The sequence below is a fragment of the Pleurodeles waltl genome, chromosome 1_2, assembly GCF_031143425.1.
Source record: "Pleurodeles waltl isolate 20211129_DDA chromosome 1_2, aPleWal1.hap1.20221129, whole genome shotgun sequence".
NCBI lineage: Eukaryota > Metazoa > Chordata > Amphibia > Caudata > Salamandridae > Pleurodeles > Pleurodeles waltl.
The window spans coordinates 894,133,931-894,147,905 of NC_090437.1; the positions used below are offsets into that span (position 1 = coordinate 894,133,931).

The 13,975-nt window shown below is 43.3% G+C and overlaps 1 protein-coding gene across 4 annotated transcripts in view; it reads left to right on the forward strand.

The window, feature by feature from the left end:
* FAM149A (family with sequence similarity 149 member A) overlaps positions 1–13,975 on the forward strand; it is a 348,769-nt gene that overhangs the window by 199,109 nt on the left and 135,685 nt on the right. The window contains exon 1 of one of the 4 annotated variants that reach the window (XM_069200105.1): positions 6,171–6,648. The exons of 2 other annotated variants lie outside the window; for them this stretch is intronic. In XM_069200105.1, the coding sequence (XP_069056206.1) occupies positions 6,551–6,648 (98 nt within the window). In that variant the 5' untranslated portion in view covers positions 6,171–6,550. Of the gene's footprint in view, positions 1–6,170; positions 6,649–13,975 lie in introns of those variants that run through there. One more of the 4 variants, XM_069200098.1, reaches the window with a different exon arrangement.

The following is a 13,975-nucleotide window of genomic DNA, read 5'->3' on the forward strand; positions in this document are numbered from 1 at the left end:
GTTCATGTACCTCTATGCACATCATTATTAAGAGCATCAGTGATTATCTCAGATCACGAGATGGAGCAAGATTAAACTGTAAGAAATTGGGTTATTTGTTGAGGTGGCTGACACCCTCCATAAGCAGCAACCACAATTCTTCTCAGGGGCAAGCCACAAGCAAACCGTAAATTAACCTGTGCTCAAAAGTCGGGTAGCTTGGCACAGAGCAGTCAGGCTGAACTGAGAGGCAATATGCAAAGTATCTATTGAGCACATCTAACAGTGAAAACACATTACAAAAGTAGGCCTTGCAGTAATGAAAAATTAATTTAAGAGTTTTTCACTCCCAGGAGATGTAAAACTTAAACGCACATGCCCTACCCTTTACAAACATTATACCCTGCCCTCTGGGCTGTCCAGGACATACCCTAGGGGTGACATGTCTATACAAAGGGAAGGTTTGGACCTGGACAAAGGTTTATTTACAGGCCCTGGTCACATGTAGTGCCACTTCACTAGGGACTTAAAGTAAATTCACTGTGCCAGTTGGGGGATAAGCCAATGATGGAAGGAGTGAGTACTTGCACTTTAGCACTGGTTAGCAGTAGAAAGTGTGCAGAGTTGTAAGGCCAGCAAAAACGAGGTAAGCAAAAATGAAGTAGGAAGTCAAAAGGTCTCAGGGAGGCTGATAGGTCTAAGAGGCACTTTTTATTGTCACTAAAACATAAGTATAGCCAGCACTAAGCACCACATAACACCCCCAATCACTTGTTCTTCCCAAGCCAAAGCACTTGTATGTGGGTGTCTTGCTAGCACCAAAGACAGTGGCTGAACCCAGTTGTGTATGTTGGTGTTCTCTGCACTGGCACTGGGTTTATAAGAAACATTTAGGCATGTTAAAGATTTTAGTATAAAGTGAAAACCATTTCATTAAATAACACATATGAGTGAAAACCAGGCCTGAACAAAAGCTCCATTTAAACGTGCCTGTTCCTTTATTGACTACACATGACCCATATTTTCTTGACTTGCTTGATTTGCTAACGTTGACAAATTTCAACAAACTTTATTTCAGCAGAAATGTTTCATTCGTAACTTTTGCATGGCCTATGCATGACACAAACATCCTATACTAACAAAGAAAGTTATATTATTTTATTCTTTCTAACAGCTTGACCTGCATTGGTCAAAAATTGCTAAATTAATCTGAAACGTGCTTCTTTATGAATAGTCTTTACTGTGGAGAAGTATGGGAAAAGCATGATCTAAGTTTATTCACATCAGTAGTACTGTCTTTGTTCATTGCCATCCCAATGGAAACTGACCTTATTTTCTGAATTTCAACACTTTTTGATAACTGAGATGAAACTATGTAATAAATTCCATAGGTTCATATTCATGTATAAAAGTGTCCCAGTGAAAGAACAGATGGAGACTTGGAGAACTTGTCTGTAGCTTCTGCTTCTTTTTGAGCAAACGCACACACTTGCTGTCAAACCCAGACTCTCTCTCTGAGCTCTTGACACAGTCAGATTTGCTCTCTGCCTAGACTATTCTCTATCAAATGTTTGTTACAGTATTCTTTATGAGTACTGATAGCTTCACAGACCAGACTGCTTCATAAATCTGTTCTCTTTGCTATTCATTGACTAAAATGTTTTACTTTTACTGATTTAGAATACTAGAATAGGGATAGATTGTGGGACACACTTTATGCAATGTTCTGAAAACTTTAATTGACTAATAAAGGAAAACGTAAAACTTATGATAACGTCAAACTTTAAAAATTCAATTAAAACTCTCACTATTGACTCCTAAAAGAATATTAAATGTATTGTTTATGAAAACTGCAGCTTGCACCCGGAACCCATACCCAGGATGCTCTTCTGGATATCTAAGAGGTTCAGAGTATTTTATAATTTTAGAATTCTCTTCTCTCCCAGGGACCGGCACTTATTTATTTAGATATTGAGCACTTAACAAAAAATGTCCGCAAGGAGTAACAATGTGCATTTTCCAAGACCCCTATTCATCAGAGGCTCCACAAACCAAACTTTTGTCAAAAAGCAAAAAGACCAGGAAAATTACAGGGACAAATAAAAAAGCCGGTAATGCTTGATGATTGCACAGGTGCTCGGAGACAAGACTTGCCCTTACAGCCTTAGTAGCATGTAACTGAATAAGTCATGGTATTGGTACAAAAGCGTCAGTGAGTCAGACATTGGTTTAATGCCCAGCGTTTGGTTTGTGATGAAAACAGTTGTGAGGATATAGAATACCGGCTTATCTCCATGTGATCTCATATTCTGTTTTACCATAGAATAGGAATGCAGGAAGGTAGCCTCTTTCTAGCCTTGTTACCCCCACTTTTGGCCTGTTTGTGAGTATATGTCAGGGTGTTTTTTACTTTCTCACTGGGATCCTGCTAGCCAGGGCCCAGTGCTCATAGTGAAAACCCTAAGTTGTCAGTATGTTTGATATGTGTCACTGGGATCCCGCTAGCCAGGACCCCAGTGCTCATAGTTGTGGCCTAGATGTGTTCCCTATGTGGTGCCTAACTGTATCGCTGAGGCACTGCTAACCAGAACCTCAGTGTTTATGTTCTCTCTGCTTTTAAAATTGTCAAATTGTTGGGCCAGTGACTAAGTTTACCATTTCTGATTGGCACACTGGAACACCCTTATAATTCTCTAGTATATGGTACCTAGGTACCCAGGGTGTTGGGGTTCCAGGAGATCCCTATGGGCTGCAGCATTTCTTTTGCCACGCATAGGGAGCTCAGACAATTCTTACACAGGACTACCACTTCAGCCTGAGTGAAATAACGTCCACGTTATTCCACAGCCATTTTACACTGCACTTAAGTAACTTATAAGTCACCTAAATGTCTAACCCTCACTCGGTGAAGGTTAGGTGCAATGTTTCTTAGTGTGTGGGCACCCTGGCACTAGCCAAGGTGGCCCCACATTGTTCAGGGCAAATTCCCCAGACTTTGTGAGTGCGGGGACATCATTACACGCATGCACTACATATAGGTCACTACCTATATGTAGAGTCACAATGGTAACTCCGAACATGGCCATGTAACATGTCTAGGATCATGGAATTGTCACCCCATTCTGGTATTGTGGGGACAATTCCATGCATCCCCGGGTCTCCAGCTTAGAGCCCGGGTACAGCCAAACTAACTTTCCGGGGTCTCCACTGCAGCTACTGCTGCTGCCAGCCCCTCAGACAGGTTTCAGCCCCCCTGGGCAGCCTGGTCCCAGGAAGGCAGAACAAAGGATTTCCTCTGAGAAAAGGTGTTACACCCTCTCCCTTTGGAAATAGGTGTGAAGGGCCTGGACGGATTAGCCTCTCCTGGCCTCTGGAAATGCTTTGAAGGGCTCATATGGTGCCCTCTCTGCATAAGCCAGTCTACACCGGTTCAGGGATCCCCCCAGCCCTGCTCTGACACGAAACTGGACAAAGGAAAGGGGAGTGACCACTCCCCTGACCAGCACCTCCCAGGGGAGGTGCCCAAAGCTCCTCCAGTGTGTCCCAGACCTCTGCCGTCTTGGATGCAGAGGTGTGAGGGCACAATGGACAGCTCTGAGTGGCCAGTGCCAGCAGGTGACATCAGAGACCCCTCCTGATAGGTGCTTACCTTTCTCTGTAGCCAATCCTCCTCTGTGGGCTATTTAGGGTCTCTCCTGTGGGTATCTCACCAGATAACGAATGAAAGAGCTCACCAGAGTTCCTCTGCACTTCCCTCTTTGACTTCTGCCAAGGATCGACCGCTGACTTCTCCAGGACGTCTGCATAACCGCAACAAAGTAGCAAGAAGACTACCAGCAACATTGTAGCACCTCATCCTGCCGGCTTTCTCGACTGTTTCCTGGTGGTGCATGCTCTGAGGGCTGTCTGCCTTCACCCTGCACTGGAAGCCAAGAAGAAGTTTCCTGTGGGTCGACTGAATCTTCCCCCTGATAACGCAGGCACCAAACTTCTGCATCACCGGTCCTCTGGGTCCCCTCTCAACCTGACGAGCATGGTCCCTGGAACACAGGAGCTGGGTCCAAGTGTCTTCGACAGTCCAGTGGCCCTTATGTCCAAATTTGGTAGAGGTAAGTCCTTGCATCCCCACGCCAGGCAGTAATCCTGTGTACTGCGTGAACTGCAGCTGCTCGGGCTTCTGTGCACTTTTTCAAGACTTCCTGTGTGCACAGCCTAGCCCAGGTCCCCAGCACTCTGTCCTGCATTGCCCAACTCGCTGAGTTGGACTCCGACGTCGTGGGACCCTCATTTGTTGCTCTGAGTCTACCGTCGTCCTCAGATCTTCTAAGTACCTGTTCGGGTGCTTCCGTTGGTGCTGCCTGCTTCTACATGTGCTCTCTGAGATGCTGAGCGTCCCCTCTGTCTCCTCCTCCAAGGGGCGACCTCCTGGTCCTTCCTGGGCCCTAGCAGCACCCAAAATCCTCAACCGCAACTCTTGCAGCTAGCAAGGCTTGTTTGCTGTCTTTCTGCGTGGAAACTCTGCATCCTCCAGCACGCTGTGGGACATCTTATGACCAAAGGAGAAGTTCCTGGCACCTTCCGTTGTTGCAGAATCCTCGGCTTCTTCCACCCAGAGGCAGCCCTTTTGCACCTTCATCCGGGTTTAGTGGGCTCTCGCCCCTCCTGGACACTTGCGTGACTCGGTCCCCTTCCTTTACAGGTCCTCAGGTCCAAGAATCCGACTTCAGTGTTTTGCAGTCAGTTGTTGTCCTTGCAGAATCCCCTATCTCGACTTTACTGTCTTTCTGGGGTAGTAGGGTAACTTTACTCCTACTTTTTAGGGTCTTGGGGTGGGGTATCTTGGACACCCTTAGTGTTTTCTTACACTCCCAGCGACCCTCTACACACTACACTAGGCCTGGGGTCTATTTGTGGTTCGCATTCCAATTTTGGAGTATATGGTTTGTGTTGCCCCTAGGCCTAGTGTCTCCTGTTGCATTCTATTGTGTTCTACAGTGTTTGCACTACTTTTCTAACTGTTACTTACCTGATTTTGGTTTGTGTCTATATATTTTGTGTATATTACTTCCTTCCTAAGGGAGTATATCCTCTGAGATACTTTTGGCATATTGTCACTAAAATAAAGTACCTTTATTTTTAGTAACTCTGAGTATTGTGTTTTCTTATGATATAGTGCTATATGACATAAGTGGTATTGTAGGGGCTGTGCATGTCTCCTACTTCAACCTAAAGTGCTCTGCTATAGCTACCTCTATCTGCCTAAGCTGCTAGAACACTACTAATCTACTAATAAGTGATAACTGGACCTGGCACAAGGTGTAAGTACCACAAGGTACCCACTATAAGTCAGGCCAGCCTCCTACAAGGAATCACTGGGGTTTATGCCAGAAATAAAAACTTTTGTTACAGGGGACACAAAGTGCTATTAACAGGTTAACAGGCTATAACATTAATATTCAGGTCTAATACCATAACACAGCTGATAGTAGTAGTAGTAAGAATTTATTGATCAGTTAATTAAAATCTTTACAATTAAAAGGCATTGAAACAACGCCAGCAGCTCAAAAGTACAAATCAGCGCATCAATTTATAAAATACTATAATGCAATCCAGCAGATATAATTTAACAGCGAAACTAATTGTTGTCACTGAGCAGCAGCTAAATCAATCTGTACTTTGCAACTATAAAAAGAGCACCATGAGCCATCATTGTTTTGTCTGTTTTCAAAAGTTAAAAACGTCATTCAGTTTAAAAAAAAGTACTAAGATGCAAAAAAGATACAAGGAAAGAATTATAAACATTTGAAACATTGGATTGCTGCCCACTGGAAGCCAAAGTAAATCCACTGTTGATAGTATAAGGCAGCCTTATCATCTCTATCTTTCTAATCCGCATATAACAAGGTACTAACAGAAATTATCTACAGTTATGCGAAATGATAATGGGAGAAAGTAAATCAGGTCCTTGCACTATTGTCCCCTGGCAGTGCCTGTGCAGATCAGACTAAGAGCTTGTTTAGCTGATGCTGGTAGAAATCTGTTTCTCGTCTCCGAAGCTCTGTGCTCTGCGGGAGGGAGGGAGTTCTGCGGGGCAGGAAAGAGATTACTGTAAAGCTGTGTGTATTAACACACACCCACACTGCCTCTGCCAGGGCCGAAGCTGAGGGAGGAGGTGGGGAATCGCTTCTGCTGCTACACTGGGCTTTGTTATTATTGGGAAAACAGCCACTGCTGCACGTTGGACGCTTTGCAGCTTCCTGATCCTTTCGTCGAAGATGCCCCGATCATAATGCAGTGAGCGCGTGGATTTTAACGGGAGCAAGGCGACAGACCCGATTTTCAGTTCGGCGTTGTCGGAAATTTGGCTGCCGCGTCAGGCAGGACGTGTTTTCGCTGTCCTCCTGTCTCTGCCGTGCTGGTTTGGGGGAGGCAGGCTGCATGCTGGGAGTTCCTACAGATGTGCCCGGGTGGAGAGAGGCTGTGCCGCAGGGATCCACAGCAGAGGCTCGGGCCCATATGCCTGCCACCAGGCATGGTGGCTGTCACCCGCCGGTGAGTCCCTGCCTCCTTCATGCACTGTGCAGCCGCAGGGGTGGCACCGGGTACCACGTCGAGCTCCCGCCAGCTGCACAGCAACCTCAACCACACTCTGGAGCTGGTGGTCGTCGGGTGAGTACGCTACATGCAGAAGCTGTCAAACATGCCGCAGGCGGTACAAACCTCCCTATACAAAAACACCTCAAAGTAAACTGATGCGGTAGCATATACAAGTGTTCGAATATTTCTTCAGAAATGGCATGCTTCCTGCAGCATGCTTTTCAGGTAATAAGCACCGAGCCTGCTTTCCAGGAAAGCGGAGCGTGGGTGTCATATGTTTTTCAATTAACCGCACTCCGACTCAGAACTCGTTTAAATGGTATCACCATTCCATTTACAATAAACATATGTTCAATGATTGTGAACGGGTTTTGCTGTACAGTGTACGGCAGGTCCGCCATGCCTCATGCATATTATACTTCCACCTTTTCATTTTACCTTGCTGGATGCACCCGTCGCGTGCTCACAGTTTGATATATTCCAAAATACACGACTTAAATAGAGATTATTTCTGTGCTGGGAAGAATTAAACATAAAAAAGAGGCGCGCTGATTGTTGATTCTCTGTGAGCTGCACTCACTCGCGTTGATATGCTCTCCTCCACGGAGTAGAACTGGTTGAAGGTCAATGGTTGTTGTTTTAAGCTCCTGAGTTCTGTAAATCTGTCACTAGTGCTTTCGGCTCTTAAGGAAAAAGCACGAGAGTTCAGGTAGACTTGATGCTAATCTGTTCTGCCACTATGGCGCGGAGCCAAGCGCACATTCATTGCTAGCCAACTGTACCTTCATAGCATAATATTTGGCACCAGCAATCCCTTTCCCAGGCTGTGTCTCTCTAGTTTTCTGCGATGAAATCCCCTGAAACACAACTTGAACTGTAATGCATTGCATACTAAAGAGGCCTCGGAGTCCAAGCACATCTCGATAAAGGCCACATACCGTGACGCCATAAAATATTTTATTTATACTAGCATGTGGTATTCTCCTAGGAGTCTACTAGGGTGAAAGCAAGTTTGATCTCTTTTCGGAGGATTAACCTAGTGTTCAGATACAATGACATACCAGTCAACTAAAGGAAATAACCCTCGCTGTAAATTGAGAACACAAAGCATCCATAGCGATTGTTATGGGGACCAGTAACCTAACATCTTGTGTCTGTAGTACCCATACTATGTAATCTCAAAACGGATCATATTAATTTTGCATCAAACTGGAATATTATATTTCGTTCCCAAGGTGATATTTGATATGCCTCATTGTATTTAATCTGTAGAAAACGTTGAGCCGCCTTAAGGCTTTTCCATGTCTACCTATTGTTTCTATTGATTGCGTGACTTTGTGAGTCTTTGAGTACATCATTTCTGGTTTTAGGTTTCGCCTACCAGACAGCACAAGCAGTCTATTTGCGCAAAGATCTATTATAGTTTTATATTGGGCTTAGAGCCTGCCCTTGGCTTACCATTGGTTGGCTTTATTGTTACCCTTATTGCCCTGCTTTTTATTCTTCAGCTTGTGTGGACTTTCCTTTCCCTTTTTTTTTATACCTCCCCTGGTTCAAAACCTCATCATTTGTATTACTGTAATGCTTAATTTTCAGACACTACTTTTTTTTTGTTAAGCGCTCCGTGATAGTTCATATGTTTTCCATTGCTCTCCCTCGTGTACTTCTCTTTCCCCTCCACACTTGTTTTGCTTTCCTTCTCTTGTTTTATGGCCGAGCTGACAATTATTACTTCACCACGAGGTTCCTGAAAGACGAGATTAGTAGGTTGGAAGCACACATTTAAAAGTAGTCGCAGCAATGAAAGCAAAATATATCAAAGTACTTCTCAATTGCAATGTTCACAGCAAATACATGTGATTATATTATAGCATAACTTCAAAGCAAAGCATAAAAGTCAAAATTGCATCACCGTAGTGCCTATCACTGCTTGTCATCTTTCTCCTAACTTCAAGTTGATGACTCCGGTTCAACTGCGAGAAAGAGACTTTTCACCCAAACGGGAGCCAGGCAGCTGACGTCCGCTCCTGACTGAAGTCCTGGAAGATCTCCCCCTGCTGCTGCCCAGGGCCACCGTTACCCCTTCTCCCAGACTCGGGAAATAAAACAAACCATTGGAGATTGGCCAGATCTCCTAGACCTCTCCTCTTTCCAAGGCTGAGCAGAAAGGAAAACACCAAATATACGCTCTCTTATCACGTCAGTGTTCGTGTGAATTCAATTTAAAAAACACAGCTTGGTCTACTATGTGGAAAAACACAGCTTGGAAAAACACAGCTCATCTGCAATGTCTCAACTGCAATGTCTAACTCCACGTTAAAGCCCATGGGCAGCTAAACTGAATACCAAAAGTAATGTCTAATGCCATATTAAAGCCAATAGGCAGCTAAACTGAATACAGAATGTAATGTCTAATGCCACGTTAAAGCCAATAGGCAGCTAAACTGAATACAGAATGTAATGTGCTCCTGATGAACATTGAACGACTAATATGCGCAGTGGTGAAACACAAATTAATTGGTCAAACACAATTAATAGCATAACAACACTCCATGTTGCTCTCTCTTGCCCATGTGCTTCTGCCCCCTGTGTTGCTTTCTTCTCCATGTGCTTCTGTCCTCCTGCTCCCAATTGCTATCTCTCACCAGTGTAGTCCTCTTTGCCCCTTCACTTCTCATTGCTTTTCCCTTGCTTTTGTGTTGCTTCTCCCTGTCCGCTTCCTCCAGATTGCTTCCACCCACAGTGTTGCTTCTGCACCTCACCCTGTGTGTTGCTTCTGCCCCACCCTCCATGTTGCTTTTTGCCACCCGTATCCTCTGTGTTGCATCCCCCATTGACTTAAAAAAAATATGCTTTACGTGCTCTTTTTAAAAAAAAATGACTGATTCAACTCCGATTGCTAAATAAAATAAGCTTCTACATCAGTTTTTAGGTACACATACCTACAAAATGATGCACATGTACTGTCATAGTTTTTTTTTCTGTCCTCACTAGCTATGCTGCAGAGTTTCAGGAATGCTGTACAGCATCGCTATAAACAATTGGCAAAGCCAAAAGGTCCCAAAGGCAAGACCTGCTGGCTTTACCAGTGCTTGTTAACATTTGTTCTGGAACTCTATTTATACGTGATTCACTTAACTAAAGTAACTCAGTAAGTTAGGCATTCAGGCACTGATTCGCAAATGGCCCCTCAGTCATGGTGGGGGTCCAGCACTCGTGACAAGACCTCCACAATGGGAAACTGCAGTACCGAGGCCCCATTACAAGTGTGGGAACCTTGCTGTGACTTTGGAGGCCCTTTGTGAATCAGACCCTCAGTGTTTAGTGTCCTAAATGAATTTCTTTCAGTAGCATATGCCTTTTGGTTACTGATTTCCTTGAACTCAAGTACCTTGGTGCTGTTTCTAATGGCACAAGTAGGTGTGCAATAAGCTGTTTTTTTTAACTATGCTAGCGTAGTCCAGATAAGCCTATGAAACTCAGAGTTTAGTAGAACACCATACTAATTGAAGGTGTAGCATTAGTGGCAAAGGCCATAGCTACCCACTTCTTCAAATCTCACAAATACTGTCTCACTTATTTTGGAAAAACTTGACCTCTATTAAGTCTGACTGCATATTAATGACGGCCACAGTCTTATTTGCTTATTTATTTGACACTAACCAACATTTCTATCAGATATTGTTTTACAATAACAACTATGATGGTACAAATATTTGCGAAGGATGGGATGGTTATAGTAGTTCTGGAAAAATAACAGTGGTTGTGTAGGCCAACTGTTCACTTTCTGTGGCTGAGCTTGGTGATGACAAAACATTAGCTAAAGCTACAACTTATTATTTGTTAGATGGTATTACAATCCTAATTGGATATTTTTGGAAGCAGGTGGGAATAATTAGCAGAATGACAATAAAGCCAATCAGTGGTAATTAATGGGCGGGCTCTAAGCCCAAACCAAAAGTGGTAGCATCGTGACCAAAGGATCCCAGAGGAGTCATAAAACATCCAGAGACGCAGGACAGGAAATATCCTTTTTTACAATTCCCAAACATCATTCAAAAGTCTCACTTAGCATATTGGTGAAAGCATCCCGAGCACCGCAAGGCCATCCCAGAGGATGAGCCAGTTGGTACTGTTTTTGTTTTGTCCTGATGAAGACTCCGTCAAAATCCTTGCAAGGAGTCGAAATGTCAACTTGTTAATCATAACCATTTCTCATGTGGTGTCGGGTGCCAGGACATCCTGGGTATTGTTTTATTGGATTCCATATAATTGATGGTCTGATGGTTATGTTTTTTGTATATGTGTTGCATGCAGACTGTGTTGTCATTTTTTCACTTCCTTTACTTGCAATGCGCCGCCACCTATATCCTTTTTAGGGTCGTGCGTCTGAGTGCATGCGCTAGCACATGCGTCTCGCTTGTGAGGGACTGCTGTGTTCAGTAAAGGGCTTGGAGCCCACCTGTCGCTCACCATTTGAAGGTTTGCGTGGCACTCTTCTTTACAGCCTCGTAATTCGTCAAGACCTGTCTGGCTTCACTTCTGTTTCTCTGTGTGGAGCAGGGATTAAGCACTAATTAATTCAAGTTAATTAGTGCCTGTCCGCTGCTCCCGACGTGATTGAGGTACTATTTGTAGTTTGTAACTTTGAGTGCTATGCAAACAGAAGGCTTGTGACTGGCAAAGATGTGCCCAACAGGCACAAAATTGCAAAGTTTTATTTTTTAAAGGGAACTTTATTTTATTTTGCTGAGTCATCTTTTCTCAGTTTCTTCTCATGTTTTCTTTTGTTTTTGCTCATGGGTGCTGTTGTCAAAAGATGACAACTTGTTAGAAACATGCAAGACCTATTGCATTACAAATGATTGTTTGGAACTGTTGTTATATTGGCTATTTATGAATTATATCCGATGAAAAAAATGTGTGTTGGAACAGTGGGGATGATAAAGAAAATAGGACCTGCTAAATCATAAAATTACTTGTTAGAATTATTTTTTTATGGAATTGTGTTTTCTATACAACTGAAGCAGTAATGAGGAGTAAACGAAAGGGAAGCCCTGACCTAGAACTTTCTCACCTCACGTAACAGAACTACAATCCCATGAGTCTATCCACTATCATCCAAATGGTATTGCTCAGGAAAACTAATAAGTTCCTCATTGCTAACGAAAGGCCTCATGGAATTTCTAAAAGTAGTCCTCTCTCCATCCTCCTCACTTTAGTGTCTGGATCTCCTCCCTCCACTCACCATGAATGCAGTCAAAACACTTCTATTGTGTAGAACGGTCCTTTCCAATTTACAGGACAGGGTCATTCAAAATGGATCCCAGTGGCTTCAGTACTCGAGTTAATTCACACAAATGCAGCCTACAACTACAAATGTGCAAGACACGCTACACACACAGTCAGTCAGTATATACACATGGGAAGCCTGCTCAAGATTCTGGGCATACACAAAACAGGTGAACTTTACACAAGTGGGGCCAGTAGAGCTCACTTCCAATAACACAGGAAAAAGGCCTGGTAAAACCATTGATCTTTCCAAACTATGGTATGCTGCCAACACCACTTCATGGGCTGACTTGCGCTTTAATTAGTGTGACTATTTGCAGTGATACAATGGCAGTGACTGGGTTGTAAAGGTAGCAAAAGAGAAAAAAATATTTGGGTGTTGTCTGGACAGAGTTGATAATAGATGATGAATCAACACATAGGGCCTCATCATAAGTGTGGCGGTCGTACAGTGGTGGTCTGGACCACCACCTATGCAGCAGTTTGACCTCCACCTAACAACCCTGGTGGTCTGATAACCAGTGAACTGCCAGCTCCTCTAGGATCTTGGATTCCAGCTGTCTGGCAGAGATCCTAATCTGCCAGGGCAGTGCTGCCCTGCAGACAATGACCTCGTACTCCTCCAGCCGTTTCATGGCAGTAACAACGCCATGAAAAGGCTAGCGGATAACTGGTGCAGGGGGTCACAGTGAGGGCCATGCACTTGCCCCCTTGCCCAGCACCGTTGCAGACAGTGAACATTGTGAGGGTGCTGGTGCACCCTGCTGGCTACGGCATTGCCACCGGCTCGATTAAAATGCCACTTTTAGAAGGTTGAAATAGAAAAAAGTAGCCCCAAGGGGAAAGTGTATGCCTTGACTTCCACGGCAACAACTTAAATGAGTGTATGGAAACCTTTATGTATCTAATAAGGTTTTCAACAATTTAATGTCTTTTATTCAATAAACAGTTTCCATTGATTGACAATCGAAGAAACTAAAATTCAATACTAAAAACAGATATAGGTGCTTCTAAAGTGACGGCGCAGTGAAAGTGATTTATGTGATATATAAAGTGGCAGGTGTTATGTACATTATATACAACAATAATGTGGTTAAAACGATAAATGATCTTCAGAAGGACCCCTTAATCTCAACATTAATCTACATCAATAACGTCAACGTTTCGACCCAACGTATAGGAACTAATCGATAATGGGTCATCACCAGGACTGATAGTCTTTTTTAGGAAACACCTACAAATAAATAAAACATTACTCTATTAGACATTTCTTTAGAATGATAAGTTGCTAATTAGAGATATTATCTTGCTTCCATGATTGGCCAAATCCAAATAAATCTATACAAAATCCTCATAAATAAGGCAACTGTCTTCAACTGTCAACTACCTACCCCCTAGTCAAAATTACTTTTCAGTGAGAGTATTTCTAATTTATATGTTTTCATAGTTGACTTCAAATGTTCATCCTAATAAAAAAAAATGAAACGAACAACCATTTATGTAACTCCTATCACTTGAGGGTCAGGATTCCTCTTCCATCTGTAAGTGAAATTGTCCACAGTATAAGCCCTTAGTGGTAATTTAGTTAAACTGTGAGAATTATATTTTATATTCTAAACCTCTGCATTAGAGGAGAGCCATTGACCTACTATTAAATCACTCGCCATGTCCGTATTTCCTTTCCTTCACAAACTACATCTACAACCTAGGATCGGTAATTACTTCCTCCGTCCCCAAAAATCTTCTTTTTCTTTTTCAAAGACCTGAAAAAAGGCATATCAAAAACCTTTTTGTGAGCCCCCTAAGGTAAAACCTAATGTGATCTAACTTTACAACTTGAAAGTGTAAGAACTCCCAGAAGCGTACTTGTTTCGGCGAGATGGAGGATGCCAACTTGCATCTCTCCCATTGTGCTGAAACCTCCTGTCTAAATAGACTCTGACTGATGTAGCGTGCGTGCTGTGAGCGTGGAGCGCCCCCCAGTGTTGGAAAATTAAATCCCTGAAGGCTGTTTGGCCAAAGAACATAGAGGACAGACAGCAATGATCACCCATAAATCCCCTTATCAAATTTATAAATAATGTCCAATTGTATTACGGACGCATGA